Source organism: Chiloscyllium plagiosum, unplaced genomic scaffold (genome assembly GCF_037043375.1).
Source record: "Chiloscyllium plagiosum isolate Xiang-an unplaced genomic scaffold, Cpla_swu_hap1 HiC_scaffold_3, whole genome shotgun sequence".
NCBI lineage: Eukaryota > Metazoa > Chordata > Chondrichthyes > Orectolobiformes > Hemiscylliidae > Chiloscyllium > Chiloscyllium plagiosum.
The window spans coordinates 136,219,633-136,247,255 of record NW_028270141.1 but is presented as its reverse complement, the minus strand read 5'-3'; the positions used below and the strand labels follow the sequence as shown (position 1 = coordinate 136,247,255).

General features: G+C 40.5%; 1 protein-coding gene across 3 annotated transcripts; it reads right to left on the bottom strand.

Annotated features, from left to right (window-relative positions):
• Positions 1-460: 460 nt before the first annotated feature.
• On the bottom strand, positions 461-27,534 carry LOC122548477 (ADP-ribose glycohydrolase OARD1-like). 3 transcript variants are annotated; one of them, XM_043687190.2, is made up of 6 exons: positions 27,417-27,534; positions 6,829-6,898; positions 6,245-6,398; positions 3,043-3,101; positions 2,309-2,421; positions 461-725 (listed from the first exon to the last, which is right to left on the bottom strand). In XM_043687190.2, exons 2-6 carry the CDS (start codon positions 6,862-6,864, stop codon positions 623-625), a joined length of 465 nt encoding a protein of 154 aa, XP_043543125.1. In that variant the 5' UTR covers positions 6,865-6,898; positions 27,417-27,534; the 3' UTR covers positions 461-622. The 3 variants fall into 3 exon arrangements, with proteins under 3 accessions (XP_043543125.1, XP_087839789.1, XP_087839805.1); XM_087983663.1 differs by lacking the exon at positions 27,417-27,534 and adding an exon at positions 11,558-11,675; XM_087983679.1 differs by lacking the exon at positions 27,417-27,534 and adding an exon at positions 11,246-11,447.
• Positions 27,535-27,623: the final 89 nt, after the last annotated feature.

The following is a 27,623-nucleotide window of genomic DNA, read 5'->3' as shown; positions in this document are numbered from 1 at the left end:
CAAAAAAGACCTGCTGTAATGAATTGTCCATTTCAGTTCTCTAACATTCAATGTAAACAGTAAAAAGAACAAAATACTGATTATCAGCACAATAATTCCATGGCAACAGCAGTCTCCAAATAACAAATCTGAATTTCAGAGAGTAATAGAAAGAATGTATTCAATAAAGATTGTGAACAGGCTTGTTCATGTTGTAATCTTGATAAACTGCAGACAAAAAGTTCTGAATTCTCAGACTATATAGAGGTGAATTTTTAATTAAAAACAGAGAATTTCTGTTTTAAATTATCAATTTAAAGAAACTGGAATGCACAAGATTAAGAATGAGATTCACAATGATTTTGGTAGTATACTGAGGAAAGCCGGAGCTTTCCTTTCATTTAAAAGATGAATTTCCAATCCACGAATTATGAACTTGTTCGTTAATACATACACTATAAAATTAGCACAGATATCTGAACAGGATGAACAAACAAAAACATTTATTCATCAGTAATTCATGGAAATCAAACATTTAACCGAAGTATAAAAGTCATCAAGTCATTTCCATCTGTCACCGCCAACTCAGATTAATATTGTGGAATATTTATTTTGAACTGTACACAGTAATAAATGGGTATTCTCACAAAGAGTACACAGTGATTATGATTTTTGTATTCTTAAAAACCTCTTGAATTATTGCAGAAACCTTGTCCCACTCCAGGTTGTCCAGTCCACATCCGATCCTGCAGAGAAAAGAACACTGCTCATAACAATAAATTATAAACAGACCTTGAGTTACGAAACATAATTAGAATGAAAGAATGCTAAATTTATGACACTATATATATCACTTGCTATATCATGTATTAAGTTACTGAATCCATATGTGGGTTAGCAATAGATCATAGGCCAGGTCAGAATGAAGTCTCAATGAATTGAAAGTAAAGTAACATGGGGCACACCAAATAGGTGTCAATGAACAGAGGAGAAAGAAAAGGGGAAAAAAAAATCAATCACAAACTTACAAGTTTTCCTGAAACTGCCAGCAGTCCAAAAGAAAAATTAAGTAAACTCAGCAATGGAAGCCCCCCAGAAGAAAAAAAAATCATCAGCACACAATGCATTCTTGTGATGTGGGCCCCATCATGTCCATATGAACCTAACTGGATTACTTGGCTTGTCCAAACATACAAATCAGTCCTCACCCATTTATACCATGCCTTCCACTGATCGATTAAGAAGTAGCACTATATACTAATTACTGTAATACAAGTCAGCTATTAAAAAAGAAAACCCTCTTAAAACCAGTTACTGCTGTTGCAGACATTTTATTGGATTCTCTGTATACCATCTACTCTTTTTTAAGCCTTAATGAAGAGTTCACAAACAAAATCAACTATAGTTTATTTTAAAACCAAATTTCATCATGATCTTTAAACTTCAAAGTTTTGAATAGCTCTTCAAAAGACCAGTTGATTGCACACTATTACTGAAGTCAGTGAGCAGAGTTCACTTCACATCTGTACAGATTGTTTTATTGAATCATCTGTGCTTATATAACAGTATGAACAAAGCATTCTCAGCTTTCTATATTCCTATTACCTTCCTTTAAAATTTCTCTTCTACTTTTTGCTTACACTAACATGCTATAGTAACCACAAAATTGTTGAAGACTTCATAGTTGCTATGTTTGCAATGATTAGTCTACTGGTAATTTGAGGTTGCAAGAATGATCCACTCCACCAAATCACATGGTTAATAAACTGATTTTAAACAATTGTGTGAAAGCCTTTCTAACCTGGGGGCAACTGACTCTACTCATGTCTATGCTTTCATTTTCACAATCCCTGTTTAAACGAAAAAATGCCTATTTTTATATCTCTAATACATTCTTCAAACATTCAACTTACACGTGTATTCCGTCAAATCTTAACCCTGACATTGTACAGCACTTTGAGAAGATGCGCAATGTCAAGTCAGGAAATTAAAGTTGGACATGTGTCAAGAGCAGCAAAGGAAGTAGCAAGGGGAAATATGAAGGCTGGAGGCAGTTGGCGGAAATGGAGTAAGCATGACTGTTGAGAAATCTGATCAGGATGAGGCATTCGTGCACTGGAGGATACAAAAGGAGCATATATTCATTTGGACAAGATCACGTGAATGAGAATATGTGGGGAATAGAATACCAGAACCTCAATTCTGGAAATGTTCAAAGTTGTGAAACATTCTGGATAATTTTTTGGTTTAAATCTAATTGATCGAGAGTACAAAATAGACATGATAAAACTGTGATTAAAGCAAATTCAAAATTTCCATCATTTATTACTTGGGCATTGATATTTGGAGGACTCCATTACTCAGGCAGTGGTTCTTCATGGCCTTGAGGCTGCTCTGCAGATCATCATAAGTTGGTTTATCAGATGCCACCTTTTTAGTGATCTATAGAAGAATCAAACCATTCAAATCAGGCAAAAGTAGACATAATGACCAGGAGATATTTTAAAAAAAAAGTAGAAATCTTCTTTAGGTTTGTCCTTAAATGTACTCCATCTCTCAATTTAAGTGAATTTCAGAAAATCATGTAGTTGAGGAAAATATTTCAATGTTTTATATTGCATTTATAATTTCAGCAATAAATTATCATCTCTGAATTAAGTCATGCAAATGTGTGCAAGAAACAAAGCTGTGTTCAACAAAAACAGCAGAATACTACATGAGCACTGCTGACAGAAATACAAGAGAAAGCAAGATACATTTGACAGGTTTATAGTCAAGTTGGGGGTGAGATTGAATGCTACAAGTTTAAGGAGTTATTTTCTGGTTAATAAAACTAAAAAAAGAATAGCAACTATTTTAAGCAGCTCTGGGCAGTATAATTAAAACTTGTTAAAATCATGTGTGCAGTGTATTTTAAAATAAATTTAGTATTTCTATTGAAGTTTTGATATTAAATGAAAATTTATTTTCTACATTATTTGGCACATTTTCATAATATTTAGATAATTTAAATGATAAATAATGATTCTATTATTCAATTAAAAATATGGCTGAATCCAATACCAAATAGTAAATGTATCGCTGATCTTTCTGCAGCACTGCTGCCTCCCCAATCTTCTTTTCTGGAAAGAAGAAAAAAAGAAATCTCTAATTAAAATTATGTTACAAATTAAATAAAGATGTAGAACAACTTTATAATGCAAAATTAATTATATCATTTCATTACATTAGCAAATAGAAACCCACATTTAAGGAAAGAGACCAAATATGAAGTAATAATGAAGTTTATGTTCAATCCTGTTGAAGACATAGGGAACCTTCCATTTATATTATCAATTGGACATATTTGAGTGGGTAATGCTAGAGGTCATAGCTAAGTTGTGCTCTCACAAGCCAATAGCGAACAAATTTAATGCAAATTCAGGTAATGTAGGTAACCTGCAAAATGGGCATTAACTCTGTAGCTGAACAAAAGTTTTCTACAAAAAAAATTTTTTTTTTCATTTCTACACGTTAGTCTATACAACAGTGAAGGAACAGTGATATTGGTTTCATGTCAGGACAGTGCGTGACTTGAATGGAAACTTTCTGGTGCTGGTGGCCCCATGCATCTACATGCAGTGTCCTTCTAGGCAGTAGAGGCCATGGGTTGGCATTTCCTATTGAAGGACAACGTTAGTAACTTGTTGCAGTTTAACTTAAGGATAGTACACACTGCAGTCATCATGCGATGGTGCTAGGAGTAAATGTTTGAATGACCGTGGAATTCATGACACCTGGGCGATTTTGACTAAATACTGGCAAGTCCACAAACTGACAAAACAGCACTGCAATGAGCTGCTTATGGTGATGGGTCTGAATAAGTTTTAACTTGTAAAATTCTTGCAAATGCAAAAGCTGTATACTAGAGATTTGTTGACTTTAGCTCAATGTGTAGCCAGGTGTTCAACCTCCCTGTAGGTTAACTATTCTCAGCATCATTACTATGGAAATTTCATCCACCTTCATAATAGCTTTTGCTTCAAGTAATAAAGGACCTATTTATACACTGGCATTTCAATTAAGATTAGAAGAAAACAATCTTTTCAGACCTGTTGACTATGTAATGATATTTATTGGTCTGAAAAGATAGATGATATATTTTGCTCAAACTTTACTTGTATGTATTTTACAAACCAGGAAAGAATTATTAATTGAGCTATGGATTCTTATATCATTAAGAATTCATGTACATTATTTTAATTTACTTTCTGGTTTGATGTCAAGCCTTTATAAAGGATTGACTGGCAGTAAATTTAATCAGCCCAACTTCAGTATTTCAACTGTAATTGAATTCTACCTGTAGTTCTACTTCATAATGCAATAACCCTTGTAAATTAAAATAATGACAACGGAGATCATGTTCCTAGTATTTATTTATCAGATTCAATGCTGTGAAGAGGTCCTAACAGAGAAAGGAGGAGTCTTTCTTCCTAACAGCTGCTGACTGATTTGCTTTGCAATCATAGCATTTTGCATTTTTATTTATGTTTCTAGCATTCTATATTCCTTGTCTCCCAACTTCTTTTCTCAGCTCCTGAACAAAGAGACTTCCTTCCACTGAACCAGGTAATTCTTGTACGATTTTGGAAAACTTGGATCAGGTTTCCAAATATTTCAGGATGAACTAAATCATTATACTATGGTCTATAATTAAAAGTTGGGTGAGAGATGGGCACAAGCATATGATCTAACACAAGAGGTCTAGGATTGAGAATTGGATCCTTATTTCTATTATGATGGCTAATGGAGTTGTGACTGTGGTAAAAATACTGGAAGAGAAAAAAAATGGTAATAGCTAATTCATAGATTCCCTTCTCTGAAGAACATTTGTGAGAAAAATAGGAGGTAAAATAGGAAGAAATAAGTTCAGTGAGGCGGGGGAAAAGCTGAAACTAATAAGTCTGCCAGGGGCAGGCATCTTGGTCGATTTTAGGACGATAGAAGTAAGCTGTTCAGGGTTGGGGTACAATAAGGTAGGAAGGTCTCCAGAGGAGATGTCAGGTACAGTTCTGGAAAACAACAGCTTAATATTCAGTGATCCACAGGATATAAGAAGCACTCATAAGGGTAGAAGTTGGCACATCAGATAATAATAGTTCTATCAAACCTGCTGACAAAGAATAAAGTCAAGAGTAAACAAGAGTGAGAATCCAATGCATTTATGCTGCATGACTGATTTCACAACCTATCATTTTACAATGGCTTGCCTATTGATGAACAGCTCCAACTGTTTATTGAATGGAAATTATTGTTCGCTCAAGTTATTCGTACTTCATCGAAATGTTTGAATTCATAAGGGATTTGCTGAAATAACCTCAAGATGTGCTTGATGCTTCTGTACCAATGAATGTGCCCACCCAATAATGAGATCATTAATACATAGAAAATAAAGTTGTCAATCAGTATATCTCCTAAATTATGACCATGGTGAATAATAGATTAAATAGACATGGATGGGGATGGGCAAAGCTGGCAGCTACAAGTGGACACTGAAAATGATTAGGGCACATTGGATATGATGGCCAGATTGTCACAGGATGGTATTGAGGATAGGAAGAGATCAATTGGGAATGGGTACAGATGCTTGACAGACAATTGTGGGACAGGAAGGGAGTGAATGGAGGGGATGAGGGCAGGAGTGATGTTGTATGTTTAATCTTTATGATTCAAATCTGCTCGAGCACTGAGGTAGGCTTTCTGCTCAGTCTACCTTGGGAACACAGCAGCCTCTTAGCTCTTCTTGGGTTGCCTGGCCCAGCTCCTGACCCAATCAATATTCTTTCCCAACCCCAAAACAAAAGATTGGAAATGCAAGCAGCACTTTTTAAAGTTGCATTTATGAAGCTGGGATTCCTCTAATCTTTGTGCACAGACCCAGGAATGAAAATTGGAGTATTGAAGAAACTGAGTGCAACTGCTTATTACCAGTTTGAAGCAGCAATTATGTAAGCCTTTAAGACATGACTATTTAAGGGCCTGAAAGAGGATTAGGAGGTCAGTGGTGCAGGAGAGAAAAGAAATGATATTGAAGACAAGAATAAAGTACACTGAGTTGATTGAAGATTGAAACACATGACTGCTTCTAAAGGAAACAGTTGCTTGATTGTATTCTCAAATTGGAAAGACATTGGATGGATTTTAAAAAACCTTTGCAAATCAACAACATACCCATTTCTTTAAACTGTTGTTCATTAAAGTGACTTCTGAAATTTTATTGTCTTACTCTGATTCCGCAGCTCATCAACGCATCCATATTTCTTCTTGAACAAGACTGCTATGCCCGCCTCCATTTCACAATCTTCACTGATACAATGTGCCAGTGCATCCTTCTCTGGGCATGAGAACAAATCACCTTTGAGATAACGAATCTCAAAGCTCTGCATAGCCAATTAAAAAAAGTGTTAGATGTTAACCATACTTGGAAGATGTGCTATTTGTGAAAATCTTTTTGATACTAGAATTTTTTTTAGTTCAAAGCATCCACACAGTCGTCGTTTTGGAAAAGGACAAAGACAACAAGAAATTAAAAGTGCCATTCACATCAGGGATCTTATTCACTTAAGCACATGTTATTTTGATCAGACTTTTCTTGATAAATGGAACTAGAAGCCTTTTTTGTGGCCACTCAGACAAGATACTGCAGAGAGTTGCAGTTAACTGAGCACAATACCCATTTCAAAAGTCCCTTAATTAAAATAAACTGATAACTTTTTTTGCTAAAAAGCATGTTTCCATGTGTCAATTAATTTAAAATACTGTATTGAACAAAGGATAAAGAGCCAAGTAATCAGTGGGACCCATACTTACATTGCCCTCTTGTGGTTTCTCTGAAGAACTAGTCATTTTATCCTTTTTTCCCCAATTTAGGTTGTCCTTCCTTCAAACAGAAATATAAATATTCTGTTAACTATGATTTAATTCCATTGTGGATCAGTGTCAGCAAATTCACATGATTCAGAATGATGTTGATTAAAGTCTTCAGCCCCAAAGACTTCAGCTCAAAGCCTATATTACAGAAGTACCAAACAGGCCTGTGCTGTCAAGGGTGCTACCTCTTAGTTGATATAAAACACTGAAATGGGACATGGATAATGATGAGAAAACTGGGAAAATGCATGGAGATGACCAGCACAGAGCTGCACGATAGCGAGAACAAAACGTACCATTTTCCAACGAAGTATTGAACAGTGAAGCAAGATTTTGAGCAGTGAGTGTGAGATGTGGGCAGCAGCATACATTGACATCTCACATTATTCATTTGCAGTTTCTCATTCACCCAACTATTGGATACAAACAATAATTCGCAACAGGAAAAGAGGTGGATACTGGACGACTCCAGCTTGGCACTTGCTTCTCTAGCCTCCAGCTTTGTGCACATAGAATCCGTAGAGCACTGATAGAGGCCATTTGGTCCATGGAGTCTGCACCGACCTTCCTAATAGCATCCCACCCACCCTACTGCCCCACCCAATCCCTCTAATCCTGCATTAAATCATGTCTAATCCACGTAGCCTATACATCCCTGTGCGCAGTTGGGCAATTTAGCATAGCCAATCCACCTTAACTCCACATCTTTGCCCATTCTGTTGTCATGACTGCATATAACCCAAACTACAGACATTGGCATCCTACTGCGCAACATCATTCAGACACATTTCTGATCCAAGTACAATATTTTTACACTTCCATATTACACTTTAAAGCAGAGCAGCAGCTAAGAGGACAGTGTGCACAAGGTACCCATCTCATGGATTTGATGAGTGTGCGCACATCTCAGGGATCCTCATTTCCTCTTCTGTGTCTCTTACTTTGTCCTTGTTTAGATGCACACAGCATCCCAGCATTATCTAGACAGGCAAAGCTTAATAGCTCACAGTACTTTGTTTTTACCACGATGCATAGCTCAGACAAAGCCAGGTAGTTTTTCATGCTTGACCACAAGTTGAGCACCCAACTAACAAAAGTCTGTCGATTTCTCAGCAACAAACCCAAACAAACAGACAAGACACGTCCAGAAACCCTAGCCACTTTTCCCTACATCAAAAGACATCTCGGAAATGACTGCCAGACTACTCAGACCTCGTGGCATCATGGTAGCCTAAATACTCACCAACACTAAAACAGCAGCTAAAGAACTTGAAAGACCCTAGACAGTCAACAAGCAAAACTAATGTCATTTACAAAATACCTTGCAAGAACTGTAACAAACACTACATTGAACAGGCAGAAAACTAGCCACCACATACATGATCAACTAGCCACAAAAAGACATGACCCACTCTCATTAGTATCTTTATATACAGATGAGGAAGGTCACCATTTCGACTGGGACAACACATCCATCCTAGGACAAGCCAAACTGAGACACGCAGGAGAATTCCTAGAAGCATGACATTCCAACCAGAACTCTATCAACAAACACACTGACTTGATTCTATTTACCACTGAGAAAAAGAACAGGAAATGACATCAACATAGGAAATGACATCACTAACCCAAGGAAACCAAAACACACAAAAAGTGGGCCATACCACCAGGAGAAGTAAAAGTGGATCATTTTGCCCCTCAAGGCTCTGCCACCATTCAATAAGCCATGGCTACTTTATTTCTGCTTCAATTTCCACATTCCCATCCACCCCAATATTCCTCAATTCCCCACCCCCATCTCTTGCTCAAAACCTTAAATTATGTACTGTGTTGTATGACTGTATAAAGGACCAGAAAACACATAGAATCAGCTAATGCAATCATTTTTGTCCATTTTACCCAAAACGCATCATAAAGTTATATATACTTTATCAAACACCACTCACAATCTCCATTGCTCGAAGTATGTTTGGTGTTGAAATCGCCAAAGAACGCTGTCTGTACATAATTTTACAAATAGATCTTACATTAACTCAATTATTGGCAAGTTATACAAGATAAACTTCTGGGGAAAAGTATCCACAAATCAGTAGCTGTGTAGCTAGCAATACATTCACAGCATGAATATTTGATCAACTAAATTATGCACCATTTTGTTTTTACTGCTGGTTTATGCTGAAGCATTCACTCCCATCACTGGACAGAAAAAGAAAATACAGAAATCCTTGGATTAATTGTGACAGTTGTCTGGGAGCTGCTTAGAGAAAGTCTGAGTGATACTAGGCAATATCACAAAGAGCAGGGAGGAGGACAGCTGCAGCAGCCATAGAATTTTAAACCATCCCATAATGAGCCATGTTAAATGGAAAAGTCAGCTGTCAGGTTCACATCACCACATGGGACAGGCTTTATTTTTAAAAAAAAATCCCTTCCTCAGAAAAAGAAAGACACAAGAAACTGCATACTAATACCAATGTATTAAAAAGGAGCACATACGAGTTCTTCCCCCAGGGTGTGGAAACAATTCAATATTTCTGTGAAATAAAACCATAACATCCTTGAAAACCAGTATGGCATTGAAAATACGAGTGAGTACAATGATGGCACTGATAGGAATTAACTGGAGCCAAGATGCCAATCATGGCTTTTTTTGTATATAAGTGACTGTGTCTTAATATGTGGTTTCAAATCACTTTCAGATATCCTAGAGTGGATAAAGACATTACATAAACACAAACTTAAGTTTCTTTTTCAGCATGACCCCCAAAATAGTTGAAAAGAAAGTAAGTTAAATTGCAGAAGGAAACTATTTATTCTATTTTTCAGTAGATTACAAATAACATATTCTTCTTGCACATTCCTGTGACACTCAGATAGATCTGCTGGTTTCTATTGATAGTATTCAGAAACCGACCATGGAGGAAGTATATATTAGTTAGGTGGTCTGCATTTCCTACCTCCTCCCCATGAGCTTCTACATTCTGTAATGATTTTGTACTCTAGATTTTTTTGTTGCTACGTTCAGGACTATATTTATGTACTGCTGGGGTTTTATGAGTTTTCGTAAGTCTTTGTGTTGAGTTAGGTTCTTTTTCTTCAGATTCTTACACACTTGATGCAACTGCAATACATCAACTTAGTGAACAGCTAAAATTTATTAAGCAAGTACAAGCTTTTGGAGAAACCCTTAACACTGTTCGCAATGCTTGCGGAGCTGTGTCAAGACATCTCCCTAAACATGGGGACCAGTCCTTCCTTTATACAATATTTTATATCACAGTCAGTAATGCCCTCAAAACAACTCCCAGCCACTCCCCCATAGTCACATGCCACTCAAGACACAATGTAGTGATTTAATTATTTCCTGAAACAACGTGATTGGATCATTCCTTAATGGCAAGATCTGGTGTAAATGTTTTTTTTTAAATGCACGATATTGTTCGATTCATAACTGCAATGTTCTTATTCTTTCTGAATTGCTGGCGATGGCTATGTAAATGTTTACATTCTGCCTTGAACGACAGAGGAACATACCAACCTCCCCCCCAGGATATCCAATTTCTTACAGGTCAGCAGAACAAATTAATCCTTTAATATCTCATTCCTTCCTTTTATCATTCCATGATAGTCAACTAAAAGGCGCTACCAGCTTAAGAATCTGACAACCAGTATTTAAGTTATTGACGCACAACACACAATGATTTAGCAACAAAAATGACTAGTGCATGTAGTAGATAGCATCCCCAGGACCCTAAAAAAAGTTTACCAGTAAACCTTTTAAATCCACAGTCCTTAATAACCACTCCACCCCCTCCAAGCTAAGTGGAAACAAGCCAATTATCCAAAATCTCCTTCAATAAAGTCCAACCTGAAAACAATCCAGTTTGACCTTGTGCATCACTCCACAGAGAAATCTGAATTCTTGGATAAGGGCAGTTAAATACATAACAAAACTGACAAGATTAGATTAGATTAGATTAGATTACTTACAGTGTGGAAACAGGCCCTTCGGCCCAACAAGTCCACACCGCCCCGCCGAAGCGCAACCCACCCATACCCCTGCATTTACCCCTTACCTAACACTACGGGCAATTTAGCATGGCCAATTCACCTGACCTGCACATCTTTGGACTGTGGGAGGAAACCGGAGCACCCGGAGGAAACCCACGCAGACACGGGGAGAATGTGCAAACTCCACACAGTCAGTCTCCTGAGGCGGGAATTGAACCCGGGTCTCTGGCGCTGAGGCAGCAGTGCTAACCACTGTGCCGCAGCAGTGCTAACCACTGTGCCGCCGTGCCGCCCAAAAGCCTACTGCACCTGGTATTCCCAGGCGGTCTCCCATCCAAGTACTAACCAGGCCTGAGTCTGCTTAGCTTCCGAGATCAGACGTTTTCAGACTAGTATGGCCAGACTTCCATCCTTGCGGAGGTGGTTCAGATAGAGGATACCAGCACATCTGAGCGTGAAGTGCGGCAACTGCAGCAACAGGTTAGGTGAACGCAGCCTTCTTTGCTGCTTCTGCTCCCGCTCTGCTGTAAGACCAACTGGCTGTTTTGATGTTAGCTTGATCAGTGAACCTTAATATCCCTTAAATGATCAAAAAGAGAAGGTAAAGCTCAAATGGCTTAATAGGCATAGGAAGGCCACTGACAAAAAGTACACTGACCTCCTCTTCACCGTATTAGCTTCTTCACTTTTTGTGCTCATGACTGGGGAGCTGATTGAATCCGTTGGATCAGGTTGTGGACGGTTGGGCGATGGCCCAAAGGCATGCTTTATCTGTGAATGGAGAAACTCTAGAGATGATGTTAGCTACTGAAAGTCATCTTTGCATTTCCTCTCTCATTCCTTCTTTGCCAAGGTGGGTATCAGTATGAAGACAGTCACACATTTAACTATACTAAATTGTGTCTGCCCTTTTCAACCTTCTCAGTGGTCTTGAAGTCGGTTACTCTGTTCACTATTTATGTTATTATCAAATTTTGTATCCATAAACTTCTAAATTGTACTGCCCAAACAATTCAGTCATTCATAAACAACAATTAGTGGTCCTAAAATCAAATCCTCAGGAGAACCCCATTCAGGTTACTCAAAAACTATTTTCCTTTCCAAATTATTACTCGGCTAGTGTGAAAGCTGTCAGGAAAAATATTTCACAGTTCTTGATTTCTAATTAAGTATATCTTTAACTTCTGTTAACATTGACTTTTTGCTTAATTATAATAAAGTTTAATTTCAAGTCTTCTACTTTCCTGATCACTTAAGCAAGGCTTTACCAGCAGTATTCACATGTATATTGTTCCTCGAAGTTTAATTTTATTTTTGCTGCTGTATCTTTAAACAGTCCTGCCAGCTGAGAATCATTCAAGTGGAACAGACTGCCCATTGCTAGACTCATTGCATTGTCTTGTCTGAAATCACACTGCACAATGACAATGTCTGGAATGCCTATTGTTTTTGAGGTAGGTGATCGATTTAGAACTTGCCAGTTCACAGAGGGCAGCACATTTGATTAAGATCAATTGCCTGGGGAGGAGAATGGTTTTGAGGAGATTTTGGATATAGAATGAGCTCTGAATAGGTGTCCCTGAGGAGGTCAGAAATCGCATTGTGACCATAGCTGGTCATCAGTGTCAGTATTTTGAAACATTATTGGCAGATCAGACATTTCAAAAGGTACCTCCATTTTGTCCCACTGGATAGTTTAGCTTGGCATTTCAACTCTGATTCCTATTTTGTCTTTCCTTTCTCAATTTTTCCTGCTTTTCTCTTCTCGTATCATAATCCTCACCCTGACTCTTCAGCACCTCCCAAGACTTAGGGTTTCCCTCATTATCACACACTCTAATCCCTCTTTCACGTGAGTTATTCTCCCAGCTGGGTAAAACGACTGCAGATGCTGGAAACCAGATTCTGGATTAGTGGTGCTGGAAAAGCACAGCAGTTCAGGCAGCATCCAAGGAGCTTTGAAATCGACGTTTCGGGCAAAAGCCCTTCATCAGGTTTAGATTTGTTCATTATTTCCTCAGCAGTCTTTCTCCATGTGGGTATTAAAGTTTTCCATTTAGTCCCGATATTACATTTCCAAAATGTTTAAAAGTGGAGGAGGCAATGATCTATGTTCTTAGTGCCTTTTATCGCTAAATTTCATTTCCCAATTTTTTATTTAAAACATCTTGACAGGCGCCTGAATGGTTCCTCATTTTTGGGGTCATCCCAGCCAGCATAACCGACGCAAAGGCGTTCCAACCCCTGACTTATCCAACATTTGTCCAATTTTGTTCTTCTAAGGTCTGAACTTCCTAACATCTCTATATAAAAGAGTCTAGTGTCTTCAGCCTCCAGACCTTCACGTGAGGAATATCCCTTCTTAACAACCGGTCTAAGGCAGGGTGATTGAGACAGACAATAGTTTTCTTTTATCTTATGCACCATGTTCCAGGGCCTCAAATCTCACTTAACCTCCCTTTCCAGTGAACGTATAGTTGTGGAAGCAAACTTGTTGGCGTACAAGTGCGTAAGTTACGCAGATGATCACTTACTCAGTTCGTCTAGAAGCTCTGTATATGTTGGAATCCTACTGCTGCCACCAAAGGTTAGGCTTTTTTTGAGATTCTTAAAACACTTGATGCAACTGCAATACGCCAACTTCTGAGAACAGCCAAAATTTATTAAGCAAGTACAAGTTTTTGGAGAAACCCTCAGCACTGTTCGCAATGCTTGCGAAGCTGTGTCAAGGCATCTCCCTAAACAAGGGGACCAGTCCTTCCTTTATACAAGATTTTACATCGGTCAGTAATGCCCTAAAACAAACCCCAGCCGCTCCCTCGTAGTCACATGCCACTCAAGACACAATGTAGTGATTTAATTATTTCCAGAAACAATGTGATTAGATCATTCCTTAATGGCAAGATCTGGTGTAATTTTTTTTTAAACTGCAGTGTGTTGTTAGATTCTTAACTGCAATGTTATTATTTCTGATTTACAGGAGATAGCTATGTGAATTTTTACATTCTGCCTACAAGACAGAATGTAATACGACACCCTCCTCCCAGTCATCCAATTTCGTACAGATCAGCAGAACAAATTAACCCCTCAAAATCTCATTTGCACTTTACAACATTTGAATAGGAAAGCTTGATCAGATCACTTCAGCAACTGTTTATATCCTGTACCTCCTAATGGTTCTCTGCCTAGAAAAACAGTAGCACAAAATTTTTGTCCTTTTAACAGAAACAAGAGAGCACTGACAGAGTACACACTTCTTGACAATGTATTAACTCAGTTTTCTTACAATTGTATAGTTCTTCCCTGCTATTGCACTATTCCCTGATTGGTCAATGTTCTGTAACTATCAAGTTGAAAAAAATGTTTTTATCAAAAGCTTTCATTTCACAGAACAGGTTGGAAGCCAATCCACTCCAAAAATTCTGCTCATGTTTTAACAGTGGTAAAAGCATTCTATTATAGTAGCTGAAACAATAACAATATTCATAAGATAGTGTCAATTCTTTCCACCTCAAAATGTTGAAGGATTGTATAAACAATTCCAGGAGCCACATTTTTGCCAATTGCATTGTTTGCATCAAGTTTTGTTAAGATGTAGACATTTAGTTTGATATGTACAGTTTACAAATAGGTAAATAGGAGTGAAAAACTACCTGCATACATCTTTAGTGGTACAGGTAACATGTGAAAAGAAAATTCAATTACCTACCCTCCATTCCTTTAACTTGACGCAGAGAACTGTTACAGTGCCAAAGGAGGCCATTTGGCCTACTGTGCCTGGACTGGTTCTATTACCTACTAGAAATCTTTTACAATAACCTTTTTTCCCCCATATCCTTACACATCATTTCTATCCAAATAATCATCTAATGCCTAGATGCTTCAATTGAACCTGGCTCTACATTTCCAGGCAGTCCATTCCATACTCTAACTACTTGCTGTGTGAAACATTTTTTCCCCCCTCAGCATCACTCTTGCTTTATTTCAACATGACATTAAATCTAGTTTGGGTGCCAAGAATGTACTGAATGGCTTTGCAAGAAAGGTCAGCATGAAAAATGAAAGGACTCATACATATGATCCTAAAACACCCAGATGTGATCTCAGCTCACAACAGACGAAATAAGACACCATTGATGATAATGCTAGACTTTCTTAAAATTTACTAATTTTGAGAAATTAAGGAATGAACTACCACAGAAAAACCCTATCCAAGTTCATAAAAGCGGTAATGGAGAATTGCAAGACTGATTAGAATTGAGGCTTTTTATAACTAAAAAGGGAAGAATGTGGAAGCATTGGAAAAGGTGCAAAGGTGACTTACGAGGATGTTGCCTGGTCTGGAGGGCAGGTCTTATGATGAAAGGCTGAGACACTTGGGTCTGTTCTCATTGGAAAGAAGGTGGCTAAGAGGGGATTTGATAGAGACATACAAGATGATCAGAGGATTAGATAGGGTAGACAGTGAAAGTCTTTTTCCTAGGATGATGACGTTAGCTTGTACGAGGTGGCATAGCTACAAATTGAGGGGTGATAGATTTAAGACAGATGTCAGAGGCAGATTCTTTACGCAGAGAGTGGTAAGGGTGTGGAATGCCCTACCTGCCAATGTAGTTAACTCAGCCACATTAGGGAGATTTAAACAATCCTTGGATAAGCACATGGATGATGATGAGATAGTGTAGGGGGATGAGCTGAGAATAGTTCACAGGTCGGCGCAACATCAAGGGCCAAAGGGCCTGTTCTGTGCTGTATTGTTCTAAAATAGAATCAGTGCAACAGTTACCTATTACTGGTACTCTGTGGCAGAGAAGAAATAGCAATATTGTTCTAAGCCAGGATAGTGTACGGCTTAGAGAACATGTAGGTGGTGGTGGTGTTCCTGTACCTCTGCTGCTCGTCCTTCAAGGTGGTAGAAGTTACAATTTTGGAAGGCATTATTGATTCCAGGACTTCTTGTAGCTTCTTCTGGCCTGTCAAGTGCTTCTTATCCCTGGAGTAGCTAATTGGCAGGACAGCCATGCTCTTCTGCCAATTTATTTACACATTCAACTTGTCGTCATTTTTATTTAACTGCAACTACATCTTGCGTTTTGGAACATTCTACCAAGTGTGCAATTAGTCCCTTTTGATTCAGTTTTTCTTTTGAATGCCTTCCACCCCAGATGTTTGACACTTTCCTGGTTACGCAGGTCACCAATTGTTCCAGTAAAATGCACTCCTGGTTTCACTCAAATATCTCTTCAAACTTATGGCTTGGATACCTCAATTCTGACATTACTCAAAAAATTTGAGTCAGGGATCAGATATTACTCGAGAGTTCAGTACTTACAAAGTTTTGTTTACAAATTGAGAAGTGACATATCTTGCATGTGAGCCACCACTATACGACCAGGATAAGATACATATGACCCAAAGAGGATAGCCTGCAGTCCCCGATTGGACAAGTAGAAGGAAATAGCTTGGTCTCTGTGGCCGACTGCACCAACTGCATCAACTTCACCAACACATTCCACCCTGACCTTAAATTTACCTGGACCATCTCTGACACCTTCCTCCCCTTCCTGGACCTCTCCATCTCCATTAATGACGACCGACTTGACACTGACATTTTTTTTTTTACAAACCCACCGACTCCCACAGCTACCTGGATTAGACCTCTTCCCACCCTACCTCTTGCAAAAATGCCATCCCGTATTCCCAATTCCTCCGCCGTATCTGCACCCAGGAGGACCAATTCCACCACAGAACACACCAGATGGCCTCCTTCTTTAGAGACCGCAATTTCCCTTCCCACGTGGTTAAAGATACCCTCCAACGCATCTCGTCCACATCCCGCACCTCCGCCCTCAGACCTCACCCCTCCAACCATAATAAGGACAGAACGCCCCTGGTGCTCACCTTCCACCCTACCAACCTTCGCATAAACCAAATCATCCGCCGACATTTCCGCCACCTCCAAAAAGACCCCACCACCAGGGATATATTTCCCTCCCCACCCCTTTCTGCCTTCTGCAAAGACCGTTCCCTCTGTGACAACCTGGTCAGGTCCACGACCCCCTACAACCCACCCTTATACCCTGGCCTCTTCCCCTGCCACCGCAGGAACTGTAAAACCTGCACCCACACCTCCTCCCTCACCTCTATCCAAGGCCCTAAAGGAGCCTTCCACATCCATCAAAGGTTTACCTGCACATCCACTAATATCATTTATTGTATCCGTTGCTCCCGAAGCGGTCTCCTCTACATTGGGGAGACTGGGTGCCTCCTAGCAGAGCGCTTTAGGGAACATCTCTGGGACACCCTCACCAATCAACCACACCGCCCCGTGGCCCAACATTTCAACTCCCCTTCCCACTCTGCCGAGGACATGGAGGTCCTGGGCCTCCTTCACCGCTGCTCCCTCACCACCAGACGCCTGGAGGAAGAACGCCTCATCTTCCGTCTCGGAACACTTCGACCCCAGGGCATGAATGTGGACTTCAACAGCTTCCTCATTTCCCCTTCCCCCACCTCACCCTAGTTCCAAACTTCCAGCTCAGCACTGTCCCCATGACTTGTCCAGACTTGTCCTACCTGCCTAGCTCCTTTTCCACCTATCCACTCCACCCTCTCCTCCCTGACGTATCACCTTCATCCCCTCCCCCACTCACCTACTGTACTCTATGCTACTTTCTCCCCACCCCCACCCTCCTCTAGCTTATCTCTCCATGCTTCAGACTCTCTGCCTTTATTCCTGATGAAGGGCTTTTGCCCGAAACGTCGATTTTGCTGCTCCTTGGATGCTGCCTGAACTGCTGTGCTCTTCCAGCACCACCAATTCAGAATCTGGTTTCCGGCATCTGCAGTCATTGTTTTTACTTCCTTTCCAGTTCCTAGTCTAGAAGGCCATCCCTTAGCTTTATTCTTTTCAAGGATAGTTCTTTACTTCAGTTATTTAGATGTGGCATGAGATCCCACACATTCTCATGGTCAGGAATATTTACTCTTGTGCTAAAAGTTACATGCTTGGCAAAGTAAACAGGAGTTTGTGAAACATCCTGAATGTACTGTTGTGTGTGTGCACCAGCTCAGACAGGCTGAAGATTTTTTTTTAGATTAGATTACTTACAGTGTGGAAACAGGCCCTTCGGCCCAACAAGTCCACACCGACCCGCCGAAGCGAAACCCACCCATACCCCTACATTTACCCCTTACCTAACACTACGGGCAATTTAGTATAGCCAATTCACCTGGCCCTGCACATCTTTGGACTGTGGGAGGAAACCGGAGCACCCGGAGGAAACCCACGCAGACACGGGGAGAACGTGCAAACTCCACACAGTTAGTCGCCTGAAATGAAAATTTTAAAAAAAAATTAATTACAGGAGGAGGGCATCAGCAACTAGGCCAGCATTTGTTGTCCAGAGGGCATTAAGAGTCAACCACATTACTATGGATGTGGAGTCAAATGTAGGTTAGACCAGGTAGAGATGGCAGTTTCCTTCCTTAAATGGTGTTAGTGAATCAGATGGGCTTTTCCAGACATTTCAATATGGTCATCATGAGACTACTTATTCCAGATTTTTATTGAATTCGAATTCCACCATCTGCCATGGTAGGATTTGAACCCAGGTCCCCAGAGTATTACCTGGGTCTCTGGATGAACAGTAAGCCATAATACCATTAGGCCATCACCTTTCCCATTACTATAATGCTTATAACATATTCTACAATGTCTGGCAATGCTATTCTCTCAAAGCACATATCTTTCAGCAAAGATAGCTCCAAAATGAACATATCTTCAGTCATAGTAGTCATCTCTGTTGTCAAACCTTATGACTCACATGAGATGGGATGGCATGAAAAGACATGAAATTAGCCTGGCTGCCTGACATTAACATTGAAATGGCAATGGCAAACTCAGCCTTTTCAACCTTGCAAATTCCAACAACACTTGGGAAATTTTAACAAATTGGGATAGCTGTCCCACAGACCTCAAGCAACAGCCTAACACGTACTCATGAATCACATCTAATATACAATGTCCTAGACACCATCATCACCTGGTACATCCTGTCACAAAGGCAGGTGTCAGCATGATGACATAGTCATGAGGGAGTTGCCCTGGGTCATCTCATCATTAACTCTAGAGCTAATAAAGTGGGCGGCACGGTGGTACAGTGGTTAGCACTGCTGCCTCGCAACGTCAGTGACCCGGGTTCAATTCCCGCCTCAGGCGACTGACTGTGTGGAGTTTGCACGTTCTCCCAGTGTCTGCGTGGGTTTCCTCCGGGTGCTCCGGTTTCCTCCCACAGTCCAAAGATGTGCAGGTCAGGTGAATTGGCCATGCTAAATTGCCCGTAGTGTTAGGTAAGGGGTAAATGTAGGGGTATGGGTGGGTTATGCTTCGGCGGGTCGGTGTGGACTTGTTGGGCCGAAGGGCCTGTTTCCACACTATAAGTAATCTAATCTAAAAAAAAAAGTCTTGGCATCAAGTCAAACATGGGCAAGGAAACCTCTTGCTAATTCCTACCTCCTATTTTCCCCAACCCGGTCACATGACTAATGAAAATCAGTACTCATATTGAACACTAAATAGTGGAAACACTGAGAATGGCAAGGGCCCATGACATGCTCTGGACAGAAGACTTCAATGTCCATTGCTAAGAATGACTCAGAAGCAGCACGACTGATTAAGCCCTAATAGATACAGCTGCTAGACTGGGTGGATCTTCAGCAGGCAGTGAGGGGAGCAAAAAAGAAAGCAAAACCAGAATGACTTCACTCTCACCAATCTACTTGTCACACATGTATGTTCCTATGTTGACAACAGTAATCATTGCATAGCTCTTGGGGAGACAAAGTTCATCTTCGCCGTGAGGATATTTTCCACGTTTTGTGGAAAAATCACCATGCTAAAAATCAATTTAGATTTCAAGCAGGTCCATCACTTCATAACTGGAGGCACTGTAATCTATTGACAGCAGATGTCTATTCAATCACAAACTGTAATCTCATGATTTTGCAATCTCTCACTCCACCAAGCCAGGGGACCAACCCGGATGCAGAAAGACTTCAGGAAGGCATTCCAGGTGCAGCAACAGGTACACCTAAAATAAGGTTTCAACTGGGTGAAGCTCCTTGCATGCTTAACAGTGGAAGCAGCATATGATAACAGAGCCATACAATCCACAACCAAGAGATGTGGATGTGGCAAGACTGCAGAGTCTAGTTGTGAATGGTGGTGGACAATTAAACAACTTATGGGAGGATGATACACATATTACAATGTGACGGAGGAATGTAGCATAATGCAACAGAAAAGACTGAAGTATTTACACAATCTGCTGACTGTTGGCATTGAGGTACTGAGTAGATGATCCATTTCAGCCCCGTGAGGTACCAAGCATCATAGATCCCAGGCTTCTACCAATTAGATTCACTCAAGCCACATAAGCAGATTAAGGCACAGGATATTGCAAAAGTTGTAAACCCTGACAGCATTCTAGAATTGGCATTGAAGGCATGATCCAGAACTGGCTACTTCCCTCGCCAAATTATTCCAGTACATCAACTGGACTGGCACTTACCCAGTAATGTGCCCAAGTACATCTAGTCCACAAAAGCAGGACAGATTGCATGTATCCTAATAATCTACTTGTGATCAAAGTAATGAAGAAGGGCAGTCAACAATACTAGCAAGTGGTATTTGTTCAGCAGTAACCTGCTGATTGGCCCTGCTGGATCAGTTGAGTGTTCCTGAGCTCCTGGTCTCACTACATGAGATCAGAAAATGAACAGAAGAGGTGAACTCTACAGGAAGGGGAGAACTTTGTCCCTGACATCAAGACAGCATGTTGACCCAGTGAAGTGTTATAATCAGAGGAGAGAGAAATTGGCTTTCAGTAATATCAAAAGTTGTATATATATCTTGGAATTCTCAGGGAAAAGATTTGGTTAGTCCAAGTTAGTTTTCATCAGCTAGCTCCTGACCTTGGAGCTTTCAATATTTTTGCTATTACCAGACCACGTTGATTTTTGTCAGCCTTGGTGCTTAAAGGCTACTGTTTCTTTCTAGACTTTGGTGTGCATGCCTGGTTTCATTCCAAGCTGGACAGGTACGGACAACCTTTCATCTCTCAACACAAATTTGTCATGCAAATGAGAATAATATGAGAGATGAAAACTTACTGCCATCTTACAGTATTTCAGGATCTTTATTAAAACACACTTTGAATGCAATTGGTTTTGTACATTCCACGTGGGTTGTCTGAGCTTATCAGGTGGCCATAGCAGCAATTTGGTCTCCAGTATTGAAGTCAAATGATGAAAGTTAAAACCGATAGCCCCTTTTCACTATGATTGTTTCAGTGGTATCGAGGAGGCCAAAATTGGAGTCAATGGAAATGCCTTTTTTGGTGGGTGGACAATGAGAGGGAGAATAGTGTCACATGTAGTGCAAGGGAAATAGGTTGCAATCTAGGTCAATCCTTGCAAACCCTGATACACGGCTTGAAGAGTCCCTCAGGATAGTGTCCTAGGACCAAACAACTTCAGTTGCTTCATCAATGACCATCGTTAAGATCAAAGCTGGGAATATTTGATTCAATTGCATGTCATTCAGCACCATTCACAACTCCTCATGCTGAAGACATCCATTTCATATTTATCAACCAAGACAATATAAATCTTGGGCTGACAAGTGACATTTAGCCATATATGTTGAATTGCTAGTCAAGAGAAAGGAGGCTTATGTGAGGATGAGATATGAAGGCTCAGTTAGGGCGCTTGAGAGTTAACCAGGAAGGACCTAAAGAGAGAGCTGAGAAGAGCCAGGAGAGGACGTGAGAAGTCTTTGGCAAGTAGGATCAAGGAGAAACTTAAAGCTTTCTATTGGTATGTCAGGAATAGAAGAATGACAACAGTAAGATTGGGGCCAGTCAAGGATAGTAGTGGGAAGTTGTGCGTGGAGTCAGAGGAGGTATGAGAGGCACTAAATGAATATTTTTCGGAGGTATTCACACTGGAAAAAGACAATATTGTCGAGGAGAATACTGAGATATAGGCTATTAGATTGGACAGGATTAAGATTCACAAGGAGGTGTTAGCAATTCTGGACAGTGTGAAAATAGTTAAGTCCCCTGGGCCGGATGCGATTTATCCTAGGATTCTCTGAGAAGCAAAGGAGGAGATTGTAGAACCTTGGGCTTTGATCTTTATGTCATCCTTGTTGACAGGAATAGTGTCAGAAGACTGAAAGATAACAAATGTTGTCCCATTCTGTTTAAGGAGGGGAATAGGAACAACCCTGTTAATTATAGACCAGTGAGTCTTACTTCAGTTGTGGGTCAAGTGTTGGAAAGGATTTATAATCATCTAGAAAGGAATAATTTAATGAGGGATAGCCAACACGTTTTTGTGAGGGGTAGGTTGTGCCTCACTAACCTCAGTTCTTTGAGAAGGGACCAAATAGGTGTAGGAGGGTAAATTGGTTGACTAGAGTATATAGATTTCAGTAAAGCATTTGGTAAGATTCCCCATGATAGGCTATTGCAGAAAATACAGAGGCATGGGATGGAGGGTGATTTAGTGGCTTAGATCAGAAATTGGCTAGCTGAAAGAAGAGAGGGTGGTGGTTGATAGGAAATGTTCATCCTGGAGTTCAGTTACTACTAGTGTACAAGGATCTGGGGCCACTTGTTTGCCATTTTTATAAATGACCTGGATAAGGGCATAGAAGGATATGTTAGTAAATTTGTGGATGCCACTAAGGTTGGTAGAGTTGTGGATAGTGCCAAAGGATATTGCAGGTTACAGAGGGACATAGATAAACTGCAGAGCTGGGCTGAGAGATGGCAAATGGAGCTTAATGATGAAAAGTGTGAGGTGATTCACTTTGGAAGGAGTAACAGGAATACAGAGTATTGGACTAATAGTAAGATTCTTGGCAGTGTAGATGAGCAGAGAGATCTTGGTGTCCATGTACATATATCGCTGAAAGTTGCCACCCAGGTTGATAGTGTTGTTAACTCAGCATATGGTGTTAGCTTTTATTGGTAGAGGAATTGAGTTTTGGAGCCATGAAATCATGTTCCAGCTGTACAAAACTCTGGTGCAGCTGCACTTGGAGTACTGGATACAGTTCTGGTCACCGCATTATACGAAGGACATGAAAGTATTGGAAAGGGTGCAGAGTTAATTTACCAAGATTTTGCCTGTTATAGAGGGAAGGTCTTATGAGGAAAGACTGAGGGACTTAAGGCTGTTTTTGCGAGAAAGAAAAAAGGTTGAGAGGTGACTTGGAGACATAAGAGGGTTAGATAGGGTGGACAGTAAGAGCCTTTTTCCTCAGACGAGGATGGCTAGCACAAGGGGACATAACTTTAAATTGAGGGGTGATAGATATCAGAGAGGTCAGAGGTAGTTTCTTTACTCAGAATAGTAAGGGCGTGGAATGTCCTGCCTGCAACAGTAGTAGACCCGCCAACTTTAAAAGCATTTGAATGGTCACTGGATAAACATATGGATGAAAATGGGATAGTTTAGGTTGAATGAGCTTCAGATTGGTTTCATAGATCTATGAAACCATCGAGAGCTGAAGGGCCTGTACTACGCTGTAATGTTCTATGTTCCAAATACCAAGAAATGGCCATCTTCAGGTGAGTGAAAATTTCAATTTGGCATTCAATGACGTTAGTACCCCTGAATCCTCCACTGTTAAAATTAGGAACCGGGAAGGTTATGGTGTGATGTTAATGTCTCAGAGCTAGTAATCCAGAACCCCATGCTCATGTCCTCGGTACCTGGGTTAAATCTAATCAAGGCAGATAATGAAATTATAAATCAAAATCTAGAATTTAAGAAGTCTAATGGCAATCTTGTAACCACTGTTGATTGCCATAACAACTCATCGGGTTCAGTAATGTCTTTTGGGTAAGGAAATCTGCTGATGTGACTCCAGACCATAGCAATTGTGGTTGACTCATAACTGCCCTCTGAAAAATAATTGCTGGGCAATAAATGCTGGCCTTGCCAGCAACACCCACATCCCATTAACAGATTTAATTTGTTCTACTCCCAGAGTATGCATGTTGCTGGTTGGGTAGTATTTATTGTCCATCCTTTCTTACCTCAAGACCATGGCAAGCTGCCTTAGAATAGAATAGAATCCCCACTGTGTGGAAACAGGCCCTTCGGCCCAACAAGTCCACACTAACCCTCCGAAGAGTAACCCACCCAGACCCATTCCCCTACCCTATTATCCTATATTTACCCCTGACTAATGTACCTAACCTACACATCTCTGAACACAATGGGCAATTTAGCACGGCCAATTCACCTAACTGCACATCTTTGGATTGTGGTAGGAAACTGGAGCACTCAGAGGAAACCCACGCAGACAGGGGGAGAATGTGCAAACTCCATGCAGTCACCAGAGACTGAAATTGAACCAGAGTCCCTGGTACTGTGAGACAGCAGTGCTAACCACTGAGCCACCGTGCCTTCTTAAATGCTACAATCCGTTTGATGTAAGCATGCCCACAATGCCATTAAAGAAGGGAATTCCAGGATTTTTAACTCAGTGAAATTGAGGAAAGGCAATATATTTTCCAAGTCTGAATGGCCAGTAGATTGGAGGTGAATTTGTAGGTGGTGGCAGTACCATGTATCTGCTGCCCTTGTCCTTTGACACGCAATGACTGTGTTTGGAAGGTGCTGTCTAAAGAGCCTGGCAGTGGATCTTGTGGATGATACACACTACTACCAGTGAATGTGTTGGTGTTTGTGGATGTGGTATCAATTAAGTGGGCTGCCTTGTTCTAGAGATCAAGCTTCTTGAATGTTATTGGAGCTGCATTCATTCAGGGAAATGGAGAGTATACCAAACTTGTGACTTGTAGGTGGTGGACAGACTCTGGGGAGTCAAAAGGTGTGGTACTGATTACATGATTTCTAGCCTCTGAATCACTCTTTGGCTTTATTTGACTTTATGGTTGTTCAGTGCAGTTTTTGGTCAATGGAAATTAAAAGAATCAAAACCAAATCATAGGAATATTCTGGTGAGAAGAACAGATCTGAAGATGGTGAATGAGAATCAATTGCAAGTGCTGAGTTACACACTTCAATTCAGAAGAATAGAAAGTAATATTTTTCACCCCAACAAGAGAAATGTCCAGGTGAGGGATAAGAATGCATACATTCAAATCTTGAATAATTCTGGTCAAACAGTAGAAAGTGAAATCCACCAGGGTGGCAATTTCCCTCAAATAAATCTCACTCAGTAGAGAGACCAGTACTCTCAAGGGAGAATTTTAAAAAATATAAGATTCTAGAACTATGGAGCATAATGGGAATTAGTGCCAGACAATTCAATAAAGATATTAGGAAGCACTTCTATACACACACACACACACACACACAGTAGTAGCTCTTTCAAATAGGAAATGGATTCTAGATCAGTTAATTTTAACAGAGATAATTTTTTTCTGTTATGCAAAAGGTATTAAAGAGATATGGGTCAAAAGGCAGATATATGAAGTTAGACCACAGATCTTATATACTTAATGGTAAGGTCTTGGGGAGTGTTGCTGAACAAAAGACCTTGGAGTGCAAGTTCATAGCTCCTCGAATGTAGAGTCGCAGTTAGATAGGATAGTGAAGAAAGCGTTTGGTATGCTTTGCTTTATTGGTCAGAGTATTGAGTACAGGAGTTGGGAGGTCATGTTGCAGCTAGACAGGATATTGATTAGGCCACTGTTGGAATATTGCTTGCAATTCTGGTCTCCTTCCTATTGGAAGGATGTTGTGAAACTTGAAAGGGTTCAGAACAGATTTACAAGGATGTTACCTGGGTTCGAAGATTTGAGCTATAAGGAGAGGTTGAATAGGCTAGGGCTGTTTTCACTGGAGCATTAGAGGCGGAGGGGTGACCTTATAGAGGTTTATAAAATCATGAGGGGCATGGATAGGGTAAATAGAAAATGTCTTTTACCTGGGGGAGGGAGGTGGTCCAGAACTACAGGGCATAGCTTTAGGGTGAGAGGGGGAAAGATACAAAAGAGACCTAAGGGGCAACCTTTTCACACAGAGGGCGATGAGTGTGTGGAATGGGCTGCTAGAGGAAGTGGTGGAGGCTAGTACAACCGCAACATTTAAAAGGCATCTGGATGGTTATATGAATAGGAAGAGTTTGGAGGGATATGGGCTGGGATATCTGGTATGGACGAGTTGGACTGAAGGGTCTGTTTCTGTGTTGTACCATCTCTAATGACTCTATAAAGAGACCTTGGAACGCAGATTCATAGTTCCTTGAAAGTTGAGTCACAGGTCGGGCAGGATAGTGAAGCAGCTGTTTGGCATGCTTTCCTTTATTGGTCACAGCATTGAGTTATAGGAGTTGGGAGGTCACGTTGTGGTTAGGCCATTTTTGGAATATTGCGTGCAATTCTGGTTTCCCTCCTCTACGGAGAATGTTGTGAAACTTGAAAGGGTTCAGAAAAGATTTACAAAGATATCACCAGGGCTGGAGGGTTTGAGCTTTGGGGAGAGGATGAACAGGCTGGCGCTGTTTTCCCTGGATCATCTGAGGCTGAGAAGTAGAGGGGCATCGATTGGTAAACAGGCAAGGGCTTTTCCCTGTGATGGGGGTACACCCAGAACCTAGAGGGCATAAGTATAGGGCAAGAGGGGAGAAATTTTAAAAAGGGACTTTTTTTTAAAAAGAGAGAGGCAACTTTTTCATACCGGAAGTGGTACATGTATGCAATGAGCTGCCAGAGAAAGTGGTGGATTTTGGTACAATTACAACATTTAGAAGGCATCTGGACTGGTGAATGAATAAGAAGGGTTTAAGAGGGGTATGGGCCAAGTGCTGGCAAATGGAATGAGATTAATTTAGAATATCTGCTCATAGACAAGTTGGACCAAAGGGCCTGTTTCCATGCTGTACATCTCTGACTTTATCAGAAATAATCTTATTAATAGCAGTACAGGCTCGAGGGGCCGAATGACCGGTCTCTGTTGGGTATGAGATTTCAAAGCTATCTGCACCGTTTGAGTCTATTCTGAGCCAGAAGCGACTTTATAGACGAGTGTCCTGGTAACAAACATTCCACGTTGCCATTAATTGCACAACGTTCCTCATTTATTTCATCATTGTTAACTTATCTGCTGGGGAAATATCTACAAAAAAAAATACGATATCATGGTCTACCAACAGGACATATGCCCTTTCACCAACACGTAAAACAGTAAAAGAAAACTGAACTTTACACTCCCCGATTTGGGTAATAAAAAAGCTGCGAATTAAATAAATATTTCCATTTCCTGTCAGCGCCATTTTCTCGGATAATTTCAAGTGCGTTTTCGGAATGAATAGCGTCGCTGAACATCGCTCATAATTCAAAAGTGTTGGAATCACTGGCAAAATGCTCTAATTTCTTTAAAAACAAACGAAAACACACCGAATTCGAAGTTGCGAACAACTCAAAAAGGAAACAGATTTAGGTTTAGTTAAATTGACCCCACCCACGTACCTAAATAACCGCAGCTCGCCTATCAATATCAATCCGCGACAAACTTCCCCCTCTGCGCCCGCGCGCACTCTTTTATTTCCCTGCTTCTTCCAGAAACGTCCTCCGAGCTTGGCGTCAACCGAACCTGCTTACCGGAACTAGCTAACCCGTCTCCCACAGACTGACATATCTATTAACCAATGGGAAGCGGGGAGCCTCTCTATTTAC